The sequence below is a fragment of the Malus domestica genome, chromosome 13, assembly GCF_042453785.1.
Source record: "Malus domestica chromosome 13, GDT2T_hap1".
NCBI classification, from domain to species: Eukaryota; Viridiplantae; Streptophyta; class Magnoliopsida; order Rosales; family Rosaceae; genus Malus; species Malus domestica.
In genome coordinates, this window is record NC_091673.1 from 43,072,846 (window position 1) to 43,089,544 (window position 16,699).

Here is a 16,699-nt window from a genome sequence, read left to right on the forward strand (position 1 = left end):
ATCCTGGGCTTCCACTGATATCATCTTGTACCGTTCTAGGTACAACTCATATCAATGTTTTTCATACAATATGAAATACATAAATCCCCTTTATGCGTATGCATAAAGGATTCTATTTACGCATTATTTCTTTGGGAGTCAAAGAGTACGTTCTCTTTGAGAAGAGCAACTTCTTAGTCTCACTAGAGTTGTCCTTCTAATTGAAGTTTATCATCATATGAGAAACTTCCTTGCATCCATTGTCTATTATCAGGGATTGATATAATCCAATTATATCATGAAATATATCATTATAGATTTCCATCCCATGTATATGGACTATGTCTCCCATATATATTCTATCTTTATAGAACGTTTAAAGTCATAACTTTAACGAAGAAGTATTCTTTTCATTTCCAAAATTAATACATCATATATATATTCATATATATCACATATATATTCATATATATCACATATATATATACAAATTTAGGAATATGGTTAACTCCCACTAATCTTTTGTAAACCTAGTAAACAAAAGATTCATTTACATCTTTATGAGAAATCAAACGATTTGACCTTTCTCTCATAAGACGCTTATAGCTCCCACTAGCTTGCCAAGATCCATGATGGATGGATCTCTACAACTTACATGTCTTGTGATTCATAGTTTTAGACATATATTATCAAGACTATCTTAATAATGGTTTCGGAAACCTATATTATGTCCAAACATTGAATCACCATTTAGTTGTAGCTAGCATTCTTCGAATTAATTGAAACTAAGACTACGTCAAAAATGGTTCCTTCAAAGTCAACCATTCTCTTTGATTGTAGTCACCTTAAGCTACCAATTAGCTATTAAGGTTTCATTATTTCGAGTCAAATGGTACTTTACCATTTTCTTGAGTATATATCATATATATACACTGAATGTAGTCATAAGGATTTTCATTCTTAGTTCTTTCGAATTAAAAGGTGCAACTCTATGACATAGTCATAAAGTTCAAAACCATTCAACTGAGACGGTTTATAAATCCTTATCGACTACCTTGGAGCTTGAGGTATAGGAACTAGGTTGTTATATTTGTTGATTACTTTCTTGTCTCTCAAAGAACCCATTCTTTGAGTTCTATCTCTAGTTCATTTGCTTTTAGGCAAATCACATTGTAGGATTACAATGAACTACTCAACAAAACAACATTTGTTAGTTGGTTTATAGAAGCGATATCCAAAAGTTAATTTAAGGATATCCCACAAGATTGTTATCAAACAAATATTGTTTATTAGCACACAACCCCAAATCTTAACATGTTTTAAGATTTGTCTTTCTTTCCAACTACAACTTATGGAGTCATGAAAATATTGGAAGATCTTCTCATTGACAATCATATTGTTTTAGAAGTATATATCCTATATATGGGTAATAGATAACATCTAACGAACTAAATCTTATTCGAGTTCGTTCTTCTCCTAATGGAGAAATACATTATCTTATGATGCTTATTTCCTTGATATCTTTCAAGGAAACTGTTCTAAAGTGTTACCTTATCTTGGATCAAATCTAAGGAGGTAAATACTTTAGACGTCTTACTCATCAACTTACATTACTTGAATTCTTTGAAACATTTTGCAAAGTATTCGGACTTGTGTTTATTCAAAATAAACTATAGTTCAACCGAGAGTGATCTTCGGTGAATGTTATCCAACATGAGTAGTATTATGTTGTGGACAAGTGCCACTAACATCTAAGTGAATTAACCTCAACAACTTTGTGATTCTTTCTTCTTTCCAAAAGAATAAAGATTCAAACATTTCGCCTCTATACAATTTTAACAAGAAGGTATTGGATCCGGATCTAACGATCCAAAGCGTCCATCTATGACCAACTCATAATTTATGTTTTTAGAGGTATCACAACTTTAGTTGGGATTAGTCACTATCTTGCAACCTTTTGGGTTTTAAGCATCATTATATTCTAAACAGTTAACACTACCATATCATCTCTACTTATAGAGACAATCAATTAGATTACCATAATCCAATCATTGATTAATAAAGAACAATGTTTTGTCAAACAAAATATTTATCCATTTCACATAGTGACGGAATTTAGTTCCTTAAAATTGGAATATAAAGACAATCTATGTTTTTCCAATTTCTTTGGTAGTTCATATGAGGAAGTAAGTACCATCTGCTTTCACAAAGATCTACATTTGATTCACGTTTCGAATGTGAAGTACTTTCTCTTCTCTCATTAATCTTCTACTTCTTATTAGTCACACTTTTACAACGATTGTAAAACATAGTTACTAATACGGAATCAAGCATTCAAGTAGAAGAACCAACTGTTTTGAACTATTCAAGAACAATTTACAACACCTTCGAAAGGTGTGTTCTTGACACTTACAAGACATTTCTTGCAAATACCCTTTCCAATGTCCATCCTTTCATAAAGAAAGTTTGTTCCCTAGGAGTTAATTTTAATCTTCTTCATTTGACTTCTCCTTTGACTAAAATAGTCATGGTCCCTAAACTCCCACTATCTCTCTTGAAACTTATTTCACTTGTGTTATACACATCAAACATTTTGGAGACCATGTGGTTATTGTTCACTATATAGTTTACAATAAACTTAGTGAACCATAAGGATAGGGACACAAAGGTGAAGTCAGTTTCCGTCTCATTAAGTGGTTTATCACTTCAACACTCAATGATTCAAAATCATCATAAGTCCATGTTAATGGACTATTTTTGTCAACCAACCATTATGTTCTAAACATAATTACAAACCTTCAAGAGTTGTACAAGGCAACTCTCATTTCTTCATACAACAATTTGTAAGTGAAGAATCATGGCACATAAAGTGTCCATGCCTTTGTGCTTTCTTCTCAAGTTCTTTGTTCATTTAACAAAGAAACAAGCACTAGTGTTTGCATTGACTAAGGGTTGTTCAAAGCAACTATTATTTCTTCATACAACAATTTGTAAGTGAAGAACTAATAACACTAAAAGTGTCCTTGTCATTATGCTAATCTTCGTAAGTTCCTTTGTTCATTTAACAAAGGATTAAGCATTGGTTGTTTGTGTTGTCCTCTTCATGATAGACTTTTCTAACATGTTCTTCCAATGATACATTATCATTAGGAAGATTGTGAGGATGAGACTACTTAGATACATATACAATCCATTTAAGACAATCTTTGGGATTGTGTTACCAAGTCCGAAAACTAAAGCATTCGGCTTTTCTTTGTCAAGTTTTGGATAGCGTTTGCAAATATATTGGTAAACAAATACATAACGAATATAAGTTGATTGATTTTAAGCCATTTGATCCGGGTCTTTAAATCAAATAGCACCACCCACTATTTTTGGCAAATTCCATATCCCTCAAAGGAATTCGAGAGTTTTGGATGAAACTCCTAGTAGGTTATGGGAGGCTCACTATTACCAAGCCCACCTCACGATGATACGATGTTTGGCTAGCAACAATAATAATGAGAGAGTACGCTTACTCATTTGCAACTAATGCAAGTACCCATCTTATTTGGCCTCTAGAGAATGTAACCTCACAATGATATGATGTTGGCTCCATTGCACTTAGTTAAGTCATTCCCACCATGCTTAGTGCGTGAAGGGGTTCAAGAATAGCCTCACGATGATACGATGTCGGCCATCCTCGTTGCCTACACTCACCTCATCATATGTGTATGGATTCCTCCTGAGTATAAGCATGCACTTTGTACTCCCCCATGATAGGGTGAAGCCGGTGTACAAGTCATAAACGATTGGATCCCACCACGGTGGAAGGCCTACGAAAGAGTGTTCTAAGCACTCTCATGCTTATCAACTTAATAATAGTTTGGTTGAGGGTTTTAGGTCTCATCACATATAAACATACATTTTAATCTCTATTAAAACCATTTTGGTCCTATTACAACTATTGGTCCATATGATTGTTTTTAGTTGTATATAATACTCCCACTATGCTTATAAAACGGTTTTTTAAAGCAAGAGTATATGATACTACTAACATAACCTTTGCATTCATTTGATGGACTATATAGTTGCCTTAGGGCCTTAGGATGATTATGAACCTTTGTTTAGATTCAACACGAGCCTTGTGTTGAATCTTGGTCTAGGGATGGTGATTGATTTTAGTTACGCGTTTAATCACATTAAGGCGTGTTGTCTTAGGGGCGTTGGACCCAACTACTTCATTTTCATGCATATCAAATAAAGCAAGAAAGAAGTACTTCAAAGTAAAGGTGAGCTTATGCTCATTACAACATTTGCATATAACAAATTACTTTAAAGTAAAGAAGAGCTTAAGCCCTTTTACAACATTTGATCAAATCAAATTACAACCAAAATCTAATCTACACATTCCCATGGTTCAAACAAATTTGAAACGGCCTTTCACATAGCTCAATTATATTAGGCTTAGGTTCATAATCACCCTTTAATTAATTAACACATTAACTAATTAAATTGAATGCAACATTTTCATTTGGTTTTTGTATCCATAAAATTGATTTAAATGGAGCTAAACAAAATGAAAATCCAATTCTCATTTAAAGAGACAAAACAATTTTGTTCTCTACCTAATTTGGGCCAATATGCAATAACCACAACTTTTGGGCCATAAAGCAATTAACCTCAACTTTTGGGTTATATTGCAAAACTTTTGGGGTCATTTTGTAAAGACACAAAAGTCCACTACTTCATGTAATTACACTAGAACCCAAAATTTAATCAATGCAAAAACTTCATTAAAGGAGCAAAACAATTTGTCCTTTAGCGTTTTTGGACCTAAACGTAAAAACGTAAACTTTTGGGCCAAAGTGCAAATACACAAAAGTATCAAAACTTTATGTAATTGCATAAAAGGCCCCAAAAGTACCCCCACTAGGGGGTGGCCGGTTTTGGAAGAGGATAGAGTGATGTGTGTGTTGATTTGTGAGTTTTGACATAAAGCATGCAAGTGCACAAGTGGTGTGTGTGAAAGGGAATTAATCCTTTCACACCCACCATTATTTCTATTGCTATTTAAACAAATATCTAAAACATTTAAACATTTGAAAATGCATAAAACATAAACTTTATGAAATAAATCAAAACTTTGAATCAAAACACAAACCTTTTTGTTCTTGGCAAAAATGTCAAGAACAATGAAGAACATTCATGAAAAACCCAAAATTTTTCCATGAACTTTTTCCACCCAAAACATTCCAAAACCATTCAAACTTTAGGGAAATAACATCTAACCAAACTAGGGTACATAGGGGTTCCAAAAGTCACTTGAAAACACTTTTAACAAGTCAAACAAGAACCCAAAAATCCACCCTTTGGATTTGGCCGAAAATCCCCAAAGTCATGGCACCAAATTTTAGCTCCAATATTCATGCTCATATGAACTACATCTACAACATTGGAGATGGCAAATTTTCTAACAAAATTTACATTCAAAGAAACAAGAATAAAGCTTGTAACAATTACAACTTTTAAATCACAAACTATGAACCACAAAACCCAAAAGGATTCACCAACTACTAGACTTAGGCTCTGATACCACTTGAAGGATTATTTTGTGAAAACATGTTCATTTAAGCAACATCAATAAGCATGCAATTAACAATTAAAGGCGGAATCATGCTTGCATGCACTTAAAAACAAAACATTAACCATGAAATTCAAAGCCTAGTAGATTGGTGAACCAAAACTCAACTCAAAACAAAGTGAGTTGAAATTGTACCTTTGTAGATTTCTCTTTGCATAAGCAAAGGCTAATCACCCAAAGAGAGGGCCTTCATTCCTTGCATCTAAAATCTATGGATTTGGATGGAAGAATAGGTTTCTCCAAGTTCCCAAAATTGAGAACCTCTAAGTCTCTTCACCAAGGAGAGATTGGAGAAGAAATGAGTGACCTTGGAGTAGTGGGATTGCAAGATGCACCCGCCAAGGTGGCCGGCCTCTTTAGAGAGAAATGGAGAGACAAGTTCTCACCAATTTTCTCCAAAACAAACCCTTAATGAATTTTGGCTATAAAGTCATATTTAGACCTTTATTCATTTGAGTGGCAAACTTGTAAATAAGTCCAAGTTCACTACCCTAACCAATATGGCCGGCCATTAGGATATTTTGGACTAATTGGGCCTTTGTGAATCATTATTCATTAAGTTGTCATACAACTTATGTTAATGGGCTTGACGTTCGAAGCCCATTGGGCCTTAAGGTCCAAAACTATCCCGAGGTCTTTAACGAACTTATTCGTTTGATTAATTAACATATTAATTAATCCTTGCCATAAATAAATGATAAAACCATTTAATCATTCTTACTCATCTCCATTGTTTCTTCAATCTCCTCCTTACACGGTGTGCGATCCATTAGGTTCCTTTTAGCGAGGCAGTGGGCGATTAAAACCATTTTACATCGACTGTGAATTGAAACTTACTTTCAATTCTCCCTTTAGTGATTACACACGTTTAGGGCTTCCACAAACCATGAGTGACACCTTGCAGCATATCATGGTTACCCAAGCTAATCAGAAGAGGTAGAGAAAACCTATTCAGTTTGGGATTACAAATGCAATACGGTCTTTCTCTAATCTAATACTCCTGACCACATTGTTTGGTTTGATAGTTTATTTATTCATGTCTACTATCCAATGTGATTCGTGTGCTTATATGATTTCCTTGAATGTGATTTAGAACGACTTTTCTAAATCTCATTCATACTCTGGCCAGAGATTCTAAATCATATCATAGAGTATTCTACCTCAAACAGTTTGAAGGTTAGAGATCCCTTGTTGCGCATTCACTTGCCTCCATGACTAAGTGGCTTAACCCCAACGATGCCGTGGACACCCCGATGGGGTGACTTTGACATAATCAAAGATCAAGGACTTAACCACAAGACAACTGTGATGCCTCAGGTCAAAGGACTAATTTGCATTATCCCAAACATGAGTTCTCATGTGACATGAGTATGAGAACTCTTCGTTGATCGCGTTCAGTGAACTCATTCTCTACTGAGCACCTACGTACTTGTCTTGATGTCACACACACCAATGACTCGAGACTAGTCACTCTCCCTGAGAGAAGACATAGCACGTACCGATCTTGATAGACTGTCAATGCCCAATTGGCAATCCTATGATCAGGAACATTTAGGATGTGTCTATGAAAGAATGGTCTCATGAATCTAACTTCATTAGATTACATTCTCCCAATCACATATTCCTTGGACTTTATCGTTTAAGCATATAACATTTATATGAGACAGCTCAAACAATAATCTATGCCCTTTATATGTAAACTAGATTAGTTTAACATGTGAAATGTCTGTAAAGTATCATCATATGATTGGCTTTAGGGCACATTTCCAACAATTACAATTGGACTAAATTTTATTTTCCGATTTGATCCAATTGTATTCTAACGTTCATAATTTTTTTGTTACGAACCTGATTCAACCCTATTTCACGTCCACTCGCTAGTGATGACGAGTATAATTTAATTACGTCAGTGAGAAAAATAATTTAAATAAGCATATGCAAATCAATGTCACTAAGCCTCGAGGGCATTATCATCACTTTACATACTCAAGGAGAAAATATGTATTTATTCAGGACGGGTCGTCACAAAAGGGTCTACGAATTTTTGATAATTAACTTCTAAACTTCAAACTTCGTAACTAGTTTAATTTAAAACTGACACACCCCGTCCCGAAGGAGGGCATGATGGCCGTCACGTGAGAGTGACGTAACCATTTACACAGTTCGGAAGCTTTAAAAATACAATTACTAAGATGAAACACCCGAGGATGAGTCCTACTTTTATGAATTCTGTCAGAACACCGTTGGATTCCTCATGGCCACCAAAGCTCTGCTATCTAGAACCTGGAGGGGCGCAAAACAAAATTGAGTGGGTCAGTAAAACAAAGTTTTTCGAAAACCTTTCATTTAAAACATTTCTAACCCCTCGCTGTAAAACCTGTATACTTCCCCAGAAAAATAGTATATAAACATATATATATCATCAAAAGCTCAAATTACAATCCTTCAACACTTTTCAGAAAGAATATGCCATGCCATGCCATGCCATATGCCAAAATATAATATGAATGCATCAATATAAATCAGGTGAAATAATAAATCAACCGGAGACCCTACAGTGGTCCTGTACGGCTGATTCTATAGCTCAATATCCCATCCAGCCGGAGTCACCAACTGTGACTTGTACGGCCCTGCCGGAGTCACCAACTGTGACATGTACGACACTACACTGCACGTAAGTCGGAACTACCTATAGTAGTCTGTACGACTAAGATGGTGAAATAATACGCTCTAGTGCTTCTCATCAATCATCGACGCGCATAATCTAAGGTCACCTACCAGTCGGACCCTTCTAATGGTCTGTACGACTGGCATGTCGGAACCACCTATAGTGGTCCGTACGACATCCGCGTACTTGGATCCAAGGCGAGCGTGCGGTGTGGTGAATAATATAAGCACTAACACCATGATTGTAGGTTATGAGCTATCAACATAATATACATCATCAATGATTCACATGAATAACATAAAACTCACCTGATACTTACCTGTGCGTCCACAGCACCAATTCATATATATATATATATATATATATATACATATATACATAAATATCAATTCATATAATTATAATATGCATCATGGTAATTGAAAACATACTTTCATATAAATTCAATTTCTAGGGCAATTAATAGTATATAGGTAATACAAAAAAAAAACAAAAACTGCCCACTCACCTGGAGTTTGCCCTACAACTCCCTAGCACAATACATCAAGGCGTCATGACGATTGGCGCCTAAAACAATAATCAAATCCAACCTCAGAAATCATATCGATAGAATATATAACTTATATAAAATACGTCACTACGCAGTTCGATCCGGAAGATCTGCAACTCAGATTTCAAATCCATAACTTCCAGAGGTCCACAATATACCTCTAGGACAACATCCTAAAATTTCATTACCATCCAACGGTCGGATCTCCGTCAATTTCCAAAACCAAGTGACGGTTAACATTCTATTTTATGAACTTACAACTCCAATTCCGGAAGATCCGTAACTCAGATTCCCAATTCGTAAGTTCCTATAATCCTCAAATATTACGTATTACAACGTATCAAAGTTTGGTGACGATCCAACGGTCGGATCGTCAATTCACATTTTCACCTAACCACGAATCGTAACCAACTTAGGTTCAATTACTCAATTTACGTCCATCAATTATCAAAAATGAACCTAGAACCTTAAACACCTGCTAAGAATGACATTGGCGGGCCATTAGCCACGCGCCGCCGCGGTGAATACTATATAAACGTTATTTAAAGCATATAACCAACAATTCTCAATAACTTCTCATACGGTGCTCAATTTGGATATATGAATATACCACAATGACCTACTCGACGTCACGGACGTCGAAAAATTTTTAAAATAATTTTTGGGCTTGTCACGCGCCCCCACGCGCCAAGAAGGGCACGGGTTCACGCGCCCCCACGCGCGTCTCCTACCTTGGTTTGCCGGTTTCTGGGCAGTTTTTCAAATCGCTATAACTTTGTCATTTCTTCACCATTTTCAACGTTCTTTATATCAAAATGAAGATCTTGACGAGATGAACACATCCATACCTACCTCGACCCCCAACTCGCCGGGGATTCACCGGAAAAAGCCTCGAAAGCCGTCGGACTCGCCGGAAACTGGGTAAGTTTCAAATGAGTATAACTTCTTTAATACTCAACGAAATTGGGTGAAACAAAAACAAAAGTTGTAGTTCTCGAAGAGACGAAGAAAATGGTACCTTGTATGACATCTAACTCTCCGTGGTTTGGCCGGAAAACACCTCGAAAGGCACGGATCAAACTTGAACTTTTCGATCTCGATATTCTTACGTCCAAAAACCTCCAACGAACTACCCCAAGCCTCCTAAGGACCTCACGAAGCTTCCTACAAGCTTGAAAACTCCTAAAAATCAACCAATACAAAGTTGATGAATAGTGTCAAACTCAATGCTTGTGATTTCGACGTGAAAACGTTGAAGTTCTTACCTGAAATGGGTATGGATGAACTTGTATCAACGAGATGAAGACGATAGTGGTCTTTGTTTCCTCGATCTGTAAATATTTGAAGGTCAATGGGTGTTGTCCGTACGAGTTGCAGAGAGAGAGAAAACCTGAGAGAGAAGAGAGAGAGGGTGCGGGGAAGGAGAGAGAAGATGGTGGTTTGTGTGGGTGTGTACGTGTCCCGTATGTGATCCATCCAAATCAAACCAGAACCCAACTTTCTTTAAGTCTCTAGTTCACTTTAGGTCCAACTTTAGTAAAATCATCCAAAAATCAACTTAATTAAGTCACACATACACACAACCCCACTTGACGACCAAGGGTAATTTCGTAACTTCACGTCCTCGGAAATGAAATTCTGGAACGGGCTGTGACAAAAACTCAATTCACTAAATTAATATAAATTCTTGAAAAATATATAAAATCTCAATAATACTAATACAGAAATTATAATAATTTCCGGTAACAAAATTTTAAAATTCCTCAATTAAATTTCCATAACCATAAATGTATATTCTCATCTTTACCTAGCACGAGGCCTTTTGAGAGCTCACTGGCTTAGGGTTCCATCAGAACTCCGAAGTTAAGTGAGTTCGTGCAAGAGCAATCCCAGGATGGGTGACCCACTAGGAAGTTCTCGTGTGAGTTCCCAGAAACAAAACCATGAGGGTGTGGTCAGGGCCCTGAAGTGTGTCGACAAGGACGTCGGGCCCCTAACGGGGGTGAATTGTAACATCCCACATTGCCTAGGGGAGTGGATCCTATAAGCCTTATATGTATATTCCCATCTTTACCTAGCACGAGGCCTTTTGAGAGCTCACTGGCTTCGAGTTCCATCGGAACTCTGATGTTAAGTGTGTTCACGCGAGAGCAATGGGTGACCCACTGGGAAGTTCTCGTGTGAGTTCCCATAAACAAAATCGTGAGGGTGTGGTCGGGGCCCAAAACGGACAATATCGTGCTACGGCGGAGTCGAGCCCAGGATATGGTGGGGGCTCGGGCTGGGATGTGACAAGCTGACACACCTCGACCTGGGAAGGTCGAAGCATGCTGGCCATCACCGTGAGGTGACGTAACCATAAAGGTAAGTGATGTAAAAAGTGAATAAATTTAAAACTAATTAGAACTAAGTTGAGTGAGTTAGCAAAACAATGCTTAAACAAAATCCTTTATTTTCAAATATACTAACCCCTCGCCGTAAAACAAGTATAATTCCTTAAAACATACAATGTACGTATGTAAACAATAATACAACAGCATTATAATAGTATTATAACTAGAAATATGACAAGTCATGATGTATCAAATGCCACAATAATATAATCATGTGATAATCATGTGATAATCAAGTATAGCTAAGAGCTCATCCATCTAAGCTGACACACAAGTTCGAATAGATAATTTCTGACACGAACAGGACTAGGTGTAATCAATATGTTATAGTACTACGATCACGTGAAGGCTGGTGCAAAAGCACAGTCACATACAAATCAGATTGCCTAATGCAATCTACCCGACATGACTGGCACTTAACTTGGAACCAAGGAGAGCGAATGGTGCAATGTGAACATACACGTGAAGGACTGGCCCTGGCCCTGGGGTGAGTATTAACACCGGCACAGCAAGATGAGCATGTACAAATATGTATGAATGTCATGACAGTAATATCTCAACCATATAGCAGCATTTATCACAATTATATAGCAATTATCAACTGTTTGGAAATAGATACGTAAAGTGATGTATTTATCCAATTTTGGAAACTATAAATACATATAGATATAAAAATAAACTACCCACTCACAAGTACGTCGCTGGTTCGTAGCCCCGAGCCTAGCTTGGCCTCGAACGTCCTCGGGATACGTTTCCCCTAATGTGAAATAACTAATTTTGAATTAATTAAAGCACATATACGTAAATCTAAATAAAACCCCCATAGTTTATTCAAACCTAGGGTTTAAATATACCATCGTGACCTACTCAACGTCACGAACATCCCCAAAATTATAAAATAATTTTTGGATAGCTCACGCGCCCCCACGCGTCGACAATGGCATAGCCAGACGCGCCCCCACGCGCAGGCCAGTGCTGTCAGCTAGCCTGACGCTGTCAGGAATATTCCAGGGAATATTCCGTTAAATGCTAACAAAAGCTAACGGCGTTACCTAACGCCATCAAAAATATTCCATCAACTTTGACGGAATATTCTGTCTCCTTCTTCGGTTGTCCTCGCCGTCGTCTGCAACTTGATTTTTCGCCAATTTTCTAGAAATTTTTCAAACTCACTATTCTCTTTCATTTCTTAACCATTTTTGACGTACTTTATATGGATTTGAAGCTAGTGAAGTGTAGAATCGCGTTATACCTATTTGGAGTCCAAAAAGTGGACGAAAGTCGCTGGAAAACGCCTCGAAAGTTCTGGCCAAAAGTGAGCTCCTCGAAACTCGGTTGTTTCGACGTCCAAGCTTCTTAAAAAATGTCCTAGGAGCCTCGGGGAGTTGTGGGAAGCCTTTCTCTACCATCAAAACTCCTTAACTCAGCTTGAAATCTGATGAACTCAGACCAATGAGTTTGAACCTCACGAGTTCGATGTTGAAAACTTGTCCATTCCGGGTTTCAAGAACATGGTTGTGATAGTGGGACTGAGGTGAGTACAATGGAGTGGTTTTGGGTTTGATATGTGAGCTTTGAAGCTCGTTTGAGGGGTTTGCAAAGAAAGAGAGTATACGGGAGAGAGAGAGAGGGAGAGAGAGAAAGAGAATTATTTTCTTTTGCTTTTTCTAATTGGTTGCTGCAAAGAGGGAGTGGATGGGATTGGTGGAGTGCATGGGATGGCCTAAATAGAAGGCTAGGGATAGAGTTTAGATTTTGTACTGAAAAAGGTATCGAAAATCTATCCGAAATAGTGTTTTCACATTGATAAAAATTTACGTACACTCGTAACAACGTGTACAATTTAATTGCGATAGCGAGAAATAGAATAAAAGCAATATTAATACGTCCACGTCACTTGCCAATAAGGGCATAATAGTCAATACACATACTCAGGGATAAATTACATACGAAATTAGGGACAGGTTGTCACAATCTACCCCCTTATAAAAATTTCGTCCTCGAAATTTCAATATTGACTACAATTCAAATCTATAAAATAGACGTGGATACATATCTCGCATACACTTTTCTATCTCCCATGTAGCTTCCTCAACTGAGTGGTTTTTCCACAAAACTTTCACCATCTGTACAATCTTGGTCCTAAGAACCTTATCCTTCCAATCAAGGATAGTTACTAAAACCTTATCATAGGTCAAATCTGGATTGATCTCTAGCAGTTGAGGAGGAATCACATGTGACGGATCAGAGACGTACCTTCGTAGCATCGATACGGGAAACACATTGTACACTCTCGCCAATTCTGGTGGCAAAGCAAGTCAATAAGTAACTTCACCAACTCGTTCAACGATCTGGTACGGTCCAATGTACCTAGGGCTAAGTTTCCCTTTCTTGCCGAATCGCACAACACATTTCCACAACGATAACTTCAAGAATACCCAATCACCAACCTTATAAAGTCTGTCAGTAGAATGTCTGTCTGCAATACTCTTCTGCTAATCCTGGGTCGCTTTCAGGTTAGCCTTTATCACCTGAATGTTCTGTGTTGTTTCATCCATGATCTCAGGGCCCACCAAAACTCGTTCACCAACTTCAGACCAACATAGTGGAGTACGACATGGTTTCCCACACAATGCTTCAAACGATGCCATACCAATACTAGAATGGAAGCTGATGTTGTACGTGAACTCTATCAAAGGTAAGCACTTGTGTCAAGCGTCTCCAAACTGTAAAACTGACGATCTCAACATATCTTCCAATGTCTGGATAGTTCTCTTTGACTGCCCATCTGCTTGAGGATGACAGGCGGTGCTGTGGAGTAATCTCGATCCTAAAGCTTCCTGAAAAGCTACCTAGAACTTCAAAGTAAATCAGGGATCCCGGTCACAAAATAATACTAACTGGAACCCCGTGGTACTTAACCACTTCAGAGATGAACCATTCGGCCAACTGACTTAACGACTAATTCTCACGAACGGGTATGAAATGTGCTAACTTGGTAAGCCGATCAATTATCACCCAGATACCATCATAACCATTTTGTGTACGAGGTAATTTGTACACAAAATCCATCGTAATATCTTCCCATTTCCACTGAGGCATCGGGAGTGGTTGTAGCAATCCAAATGGCTTTTTCCTTTTTGCCTTAACCTGTTGGCAAATTGCCAATATTAGAAGTGTCAGATGGTATGATACATCTTGGTACTCCTTGGATGCATCGCATAAGCAGAAATATGCGCTTCATCCAATATGTCTCTCTTTAGTTCCTCAACATTCGGTACATACATCCGCTCACCTTGCATAAGCATGTCGTCAAAATCTTTAATGCAGAGGTCTTTCTTTATCCCGTCTGACATTGTCTGTATCAATTCCTGAGATTCTGTATTGTTCCTCTGGGCTTTGAGAACACGATCTAACAGAACCGGTCTGACTTGAAAATTGGCAATTAGAGCCCCCCGTGGACCCGCTTTCAATGCTACTCCAATGGATCTTAGATCAGTCAAAAAAGGAATGCGACTAGCATAGAGAGCATTAAGTTGGCCATGAGACTTCCTACTAAGAGTATCAGCTACCGAATTGGCATGACCTGCGTGATACTCAATGGTGCAGTCATAATCACTGAGCAACTCTACCCACCTTCGTTGCTGGAGATTAAGATCTGGCTGAGTGAAGATATACTTAAGGCTCTTAAGATCAATGAAGATCTTACACTTTTCCCCATAAAGATAGTGCCTCCAAATTTTCAAAACAAAGATGATCACTGTCAACTCGAGATCATGAGTAGGATAGTTCCCCTCATGGGGCTTTAATTGCTGAGATGCATAAGCAATCGCCTTATCATGCTACATTGACACACATCCAATACCATTTAAAGATGCATCACTGTAGATCTCAAAGTTTCCACCATCATCGAGAAGTGCTAAGACAGGTGCATGAGTGAGAAGGAACTTCAACTTCTAGAAACTATGTTCACACTCATTAATCCACACAAAAGGAACATATTTTCTAGTCAATTTTGTCAGAGGTAGTGCTATGGTTGAAAAGTCCTTCATGAAGCGTCGATAATAGCCAGCAAGACCAAGAAAGCTTTGAATTTTCGTAACTGTTTGAGGTTGTTCCCAATTGTCCATGGCTGCTACTTTTTGAGGATCCACAAGCACACCCTAAGCTGATACCATGTGCCCTAAGAATGACACTTGATCCAGCCAAACATTTGCTGAACTTAGCATACAACTGATTTACCCTTAGCGTCTTTAGAACCAAACTCAGATGCTTGGCATGATTGATTTCATTCCTCAAATACACCAAAATGTCATCAATGAAAACAATGATGAACCTATCGAGGTATGGATGCAATACTCGATTCATCAGGTTCATGAAAGCTGCTGGTGCATTAGTCAATCCAAATGGCATCACAAGAAACTTGTAATGACCATATCGAGTTCTGAAAGCTGTCTTCGGAACGTCGTCGCTTCTGATTTTCAATTAGTAGTAACCCGATCTTAGTTCAATCTTCGAGAACACACAAGCACCTTTAAGCTGGTCAAAGAGATCATCAATACGAGGTAACGGATAATGGTTTTTAATCGTCACCTGATTCAACTGTCTATAGTCAATGCATAACCTCAAAGTTCCATCTTTCTTCCTTACAAACAGAACTGGAGCTCCCCACGGGGAAGTGCTTAGCTGAAACCCTTATTAACCAACTCTTGCAACTGAGTTTTAAGTTCCCTTAACTCTGCATAAGCCATACGGTAATGTGTAAGGGAAATATGAGTAGTACCTGGAAGTAGATCGATGGTGAACTCCACTTCACGATCTGGGGGTAAGCCAGGTAATTCCTTGAGAAAAACATCAGGAAAGTGCCTAACTACTCTGATGTCCTCCATAGAGGCAGTAGTCTCTTCCAATAGCACAACATGAGCTAAGTAGTGTTGCCAACCTTTACTAAACAGTCGTCTCGTCCTCATGGCAGTGATAACTTCGTGTTTTAGACCACCACGTTCACCAATAAACATGACAGTAGGCATCCCCGGTCGGTGAAAAGTAACAACCTTCTCATAACAATCCAACCTGACACGATTGTAGTGTAACCAATCCATGCCTAAGATAACTGTTGGAAGTATGCCCACAAAGCCACTCATTTGATGTAATAGCTTTTTGGAATACTTAATGTATTAAACTTTTATATGTTTAATGAAGGGCAAATCTTATTGTTAATCACTATTTATTGTATCATGTGTTTAAGCAATAAGAGAATCCAAGGAATGTATTTGTTCTAAGAGATAAGTGATCTAAGTGAGTGATGCGTGAAATAAGTTAACACACAAATTAAACCCTCTTTTTGACAGTTGTAGTATAGTTGTAAGTAGGGTATCGTTCTAGGCCGGGGATTAGGAGGGATTGCTAATCTATTCTAAATTAATTTAAAAATATTAAATAAGACTCAAGGACACAAAACTAGGCGAAAAACTCTAATAACTCGA

The 16,699-nt window shown here is 37.7% G+C and overlaps 1 protein-coding gene across 1 annotated transcript; it reads right to left on the minus strand.

Annotated features, from left to right (window-relative positions):
* Positions 1-14,392: 14,392 nt before the first annotated feature.
* LOC114822920 (uncharacterized) lies at positions 14,393-16,315 on the minus strand. The gene is made up of 3 exons (XM_070811499.1): positions 15,921-16,315; positions 15,456-15,687; positions 14,393-15,055 (listed from the first exon to the last, which is right to left on the minus strand). The coding sequence occupies exons 1-3, from the start codon at positions 16,313-16,315 to the stop codon at positions 14,393-14,395; spliced, it is 1,290 nt and encodes a 429-aa protein (XP_070667600.1).
* Between the last annotated feature and the right edge of the window lie 384 nt (positions 16,316-16,699).

What these genes read in the sequence shown, in the direction of transcription:
- LOC114822920 (XM_070811499.1), bottom strand. Translation starts at nt 16,315, where the DNA reads ATGGATTGGTTACACTACAATCGTGTCAGGTTGGATTGTTATGAGAAG. An exon ending in CTTAAAACTCAGTTGCAAGA is followed by an intron (nt 15,688 to 15,920) that starts GTTGGTTAATAA and finishes ATTGAAAATCAG; the next exon opens with AAGCGACGACGTTCCGAAGA. An exon ending in TGGTTCTAAAGACGCTAAGG is followed by an intron (nt 15,056 to 15,455) that starts GTAAATCAGTTG and finishes GTGTCAATGTAG; the next exon opens with CATGATAAGGCGATTGCTTA.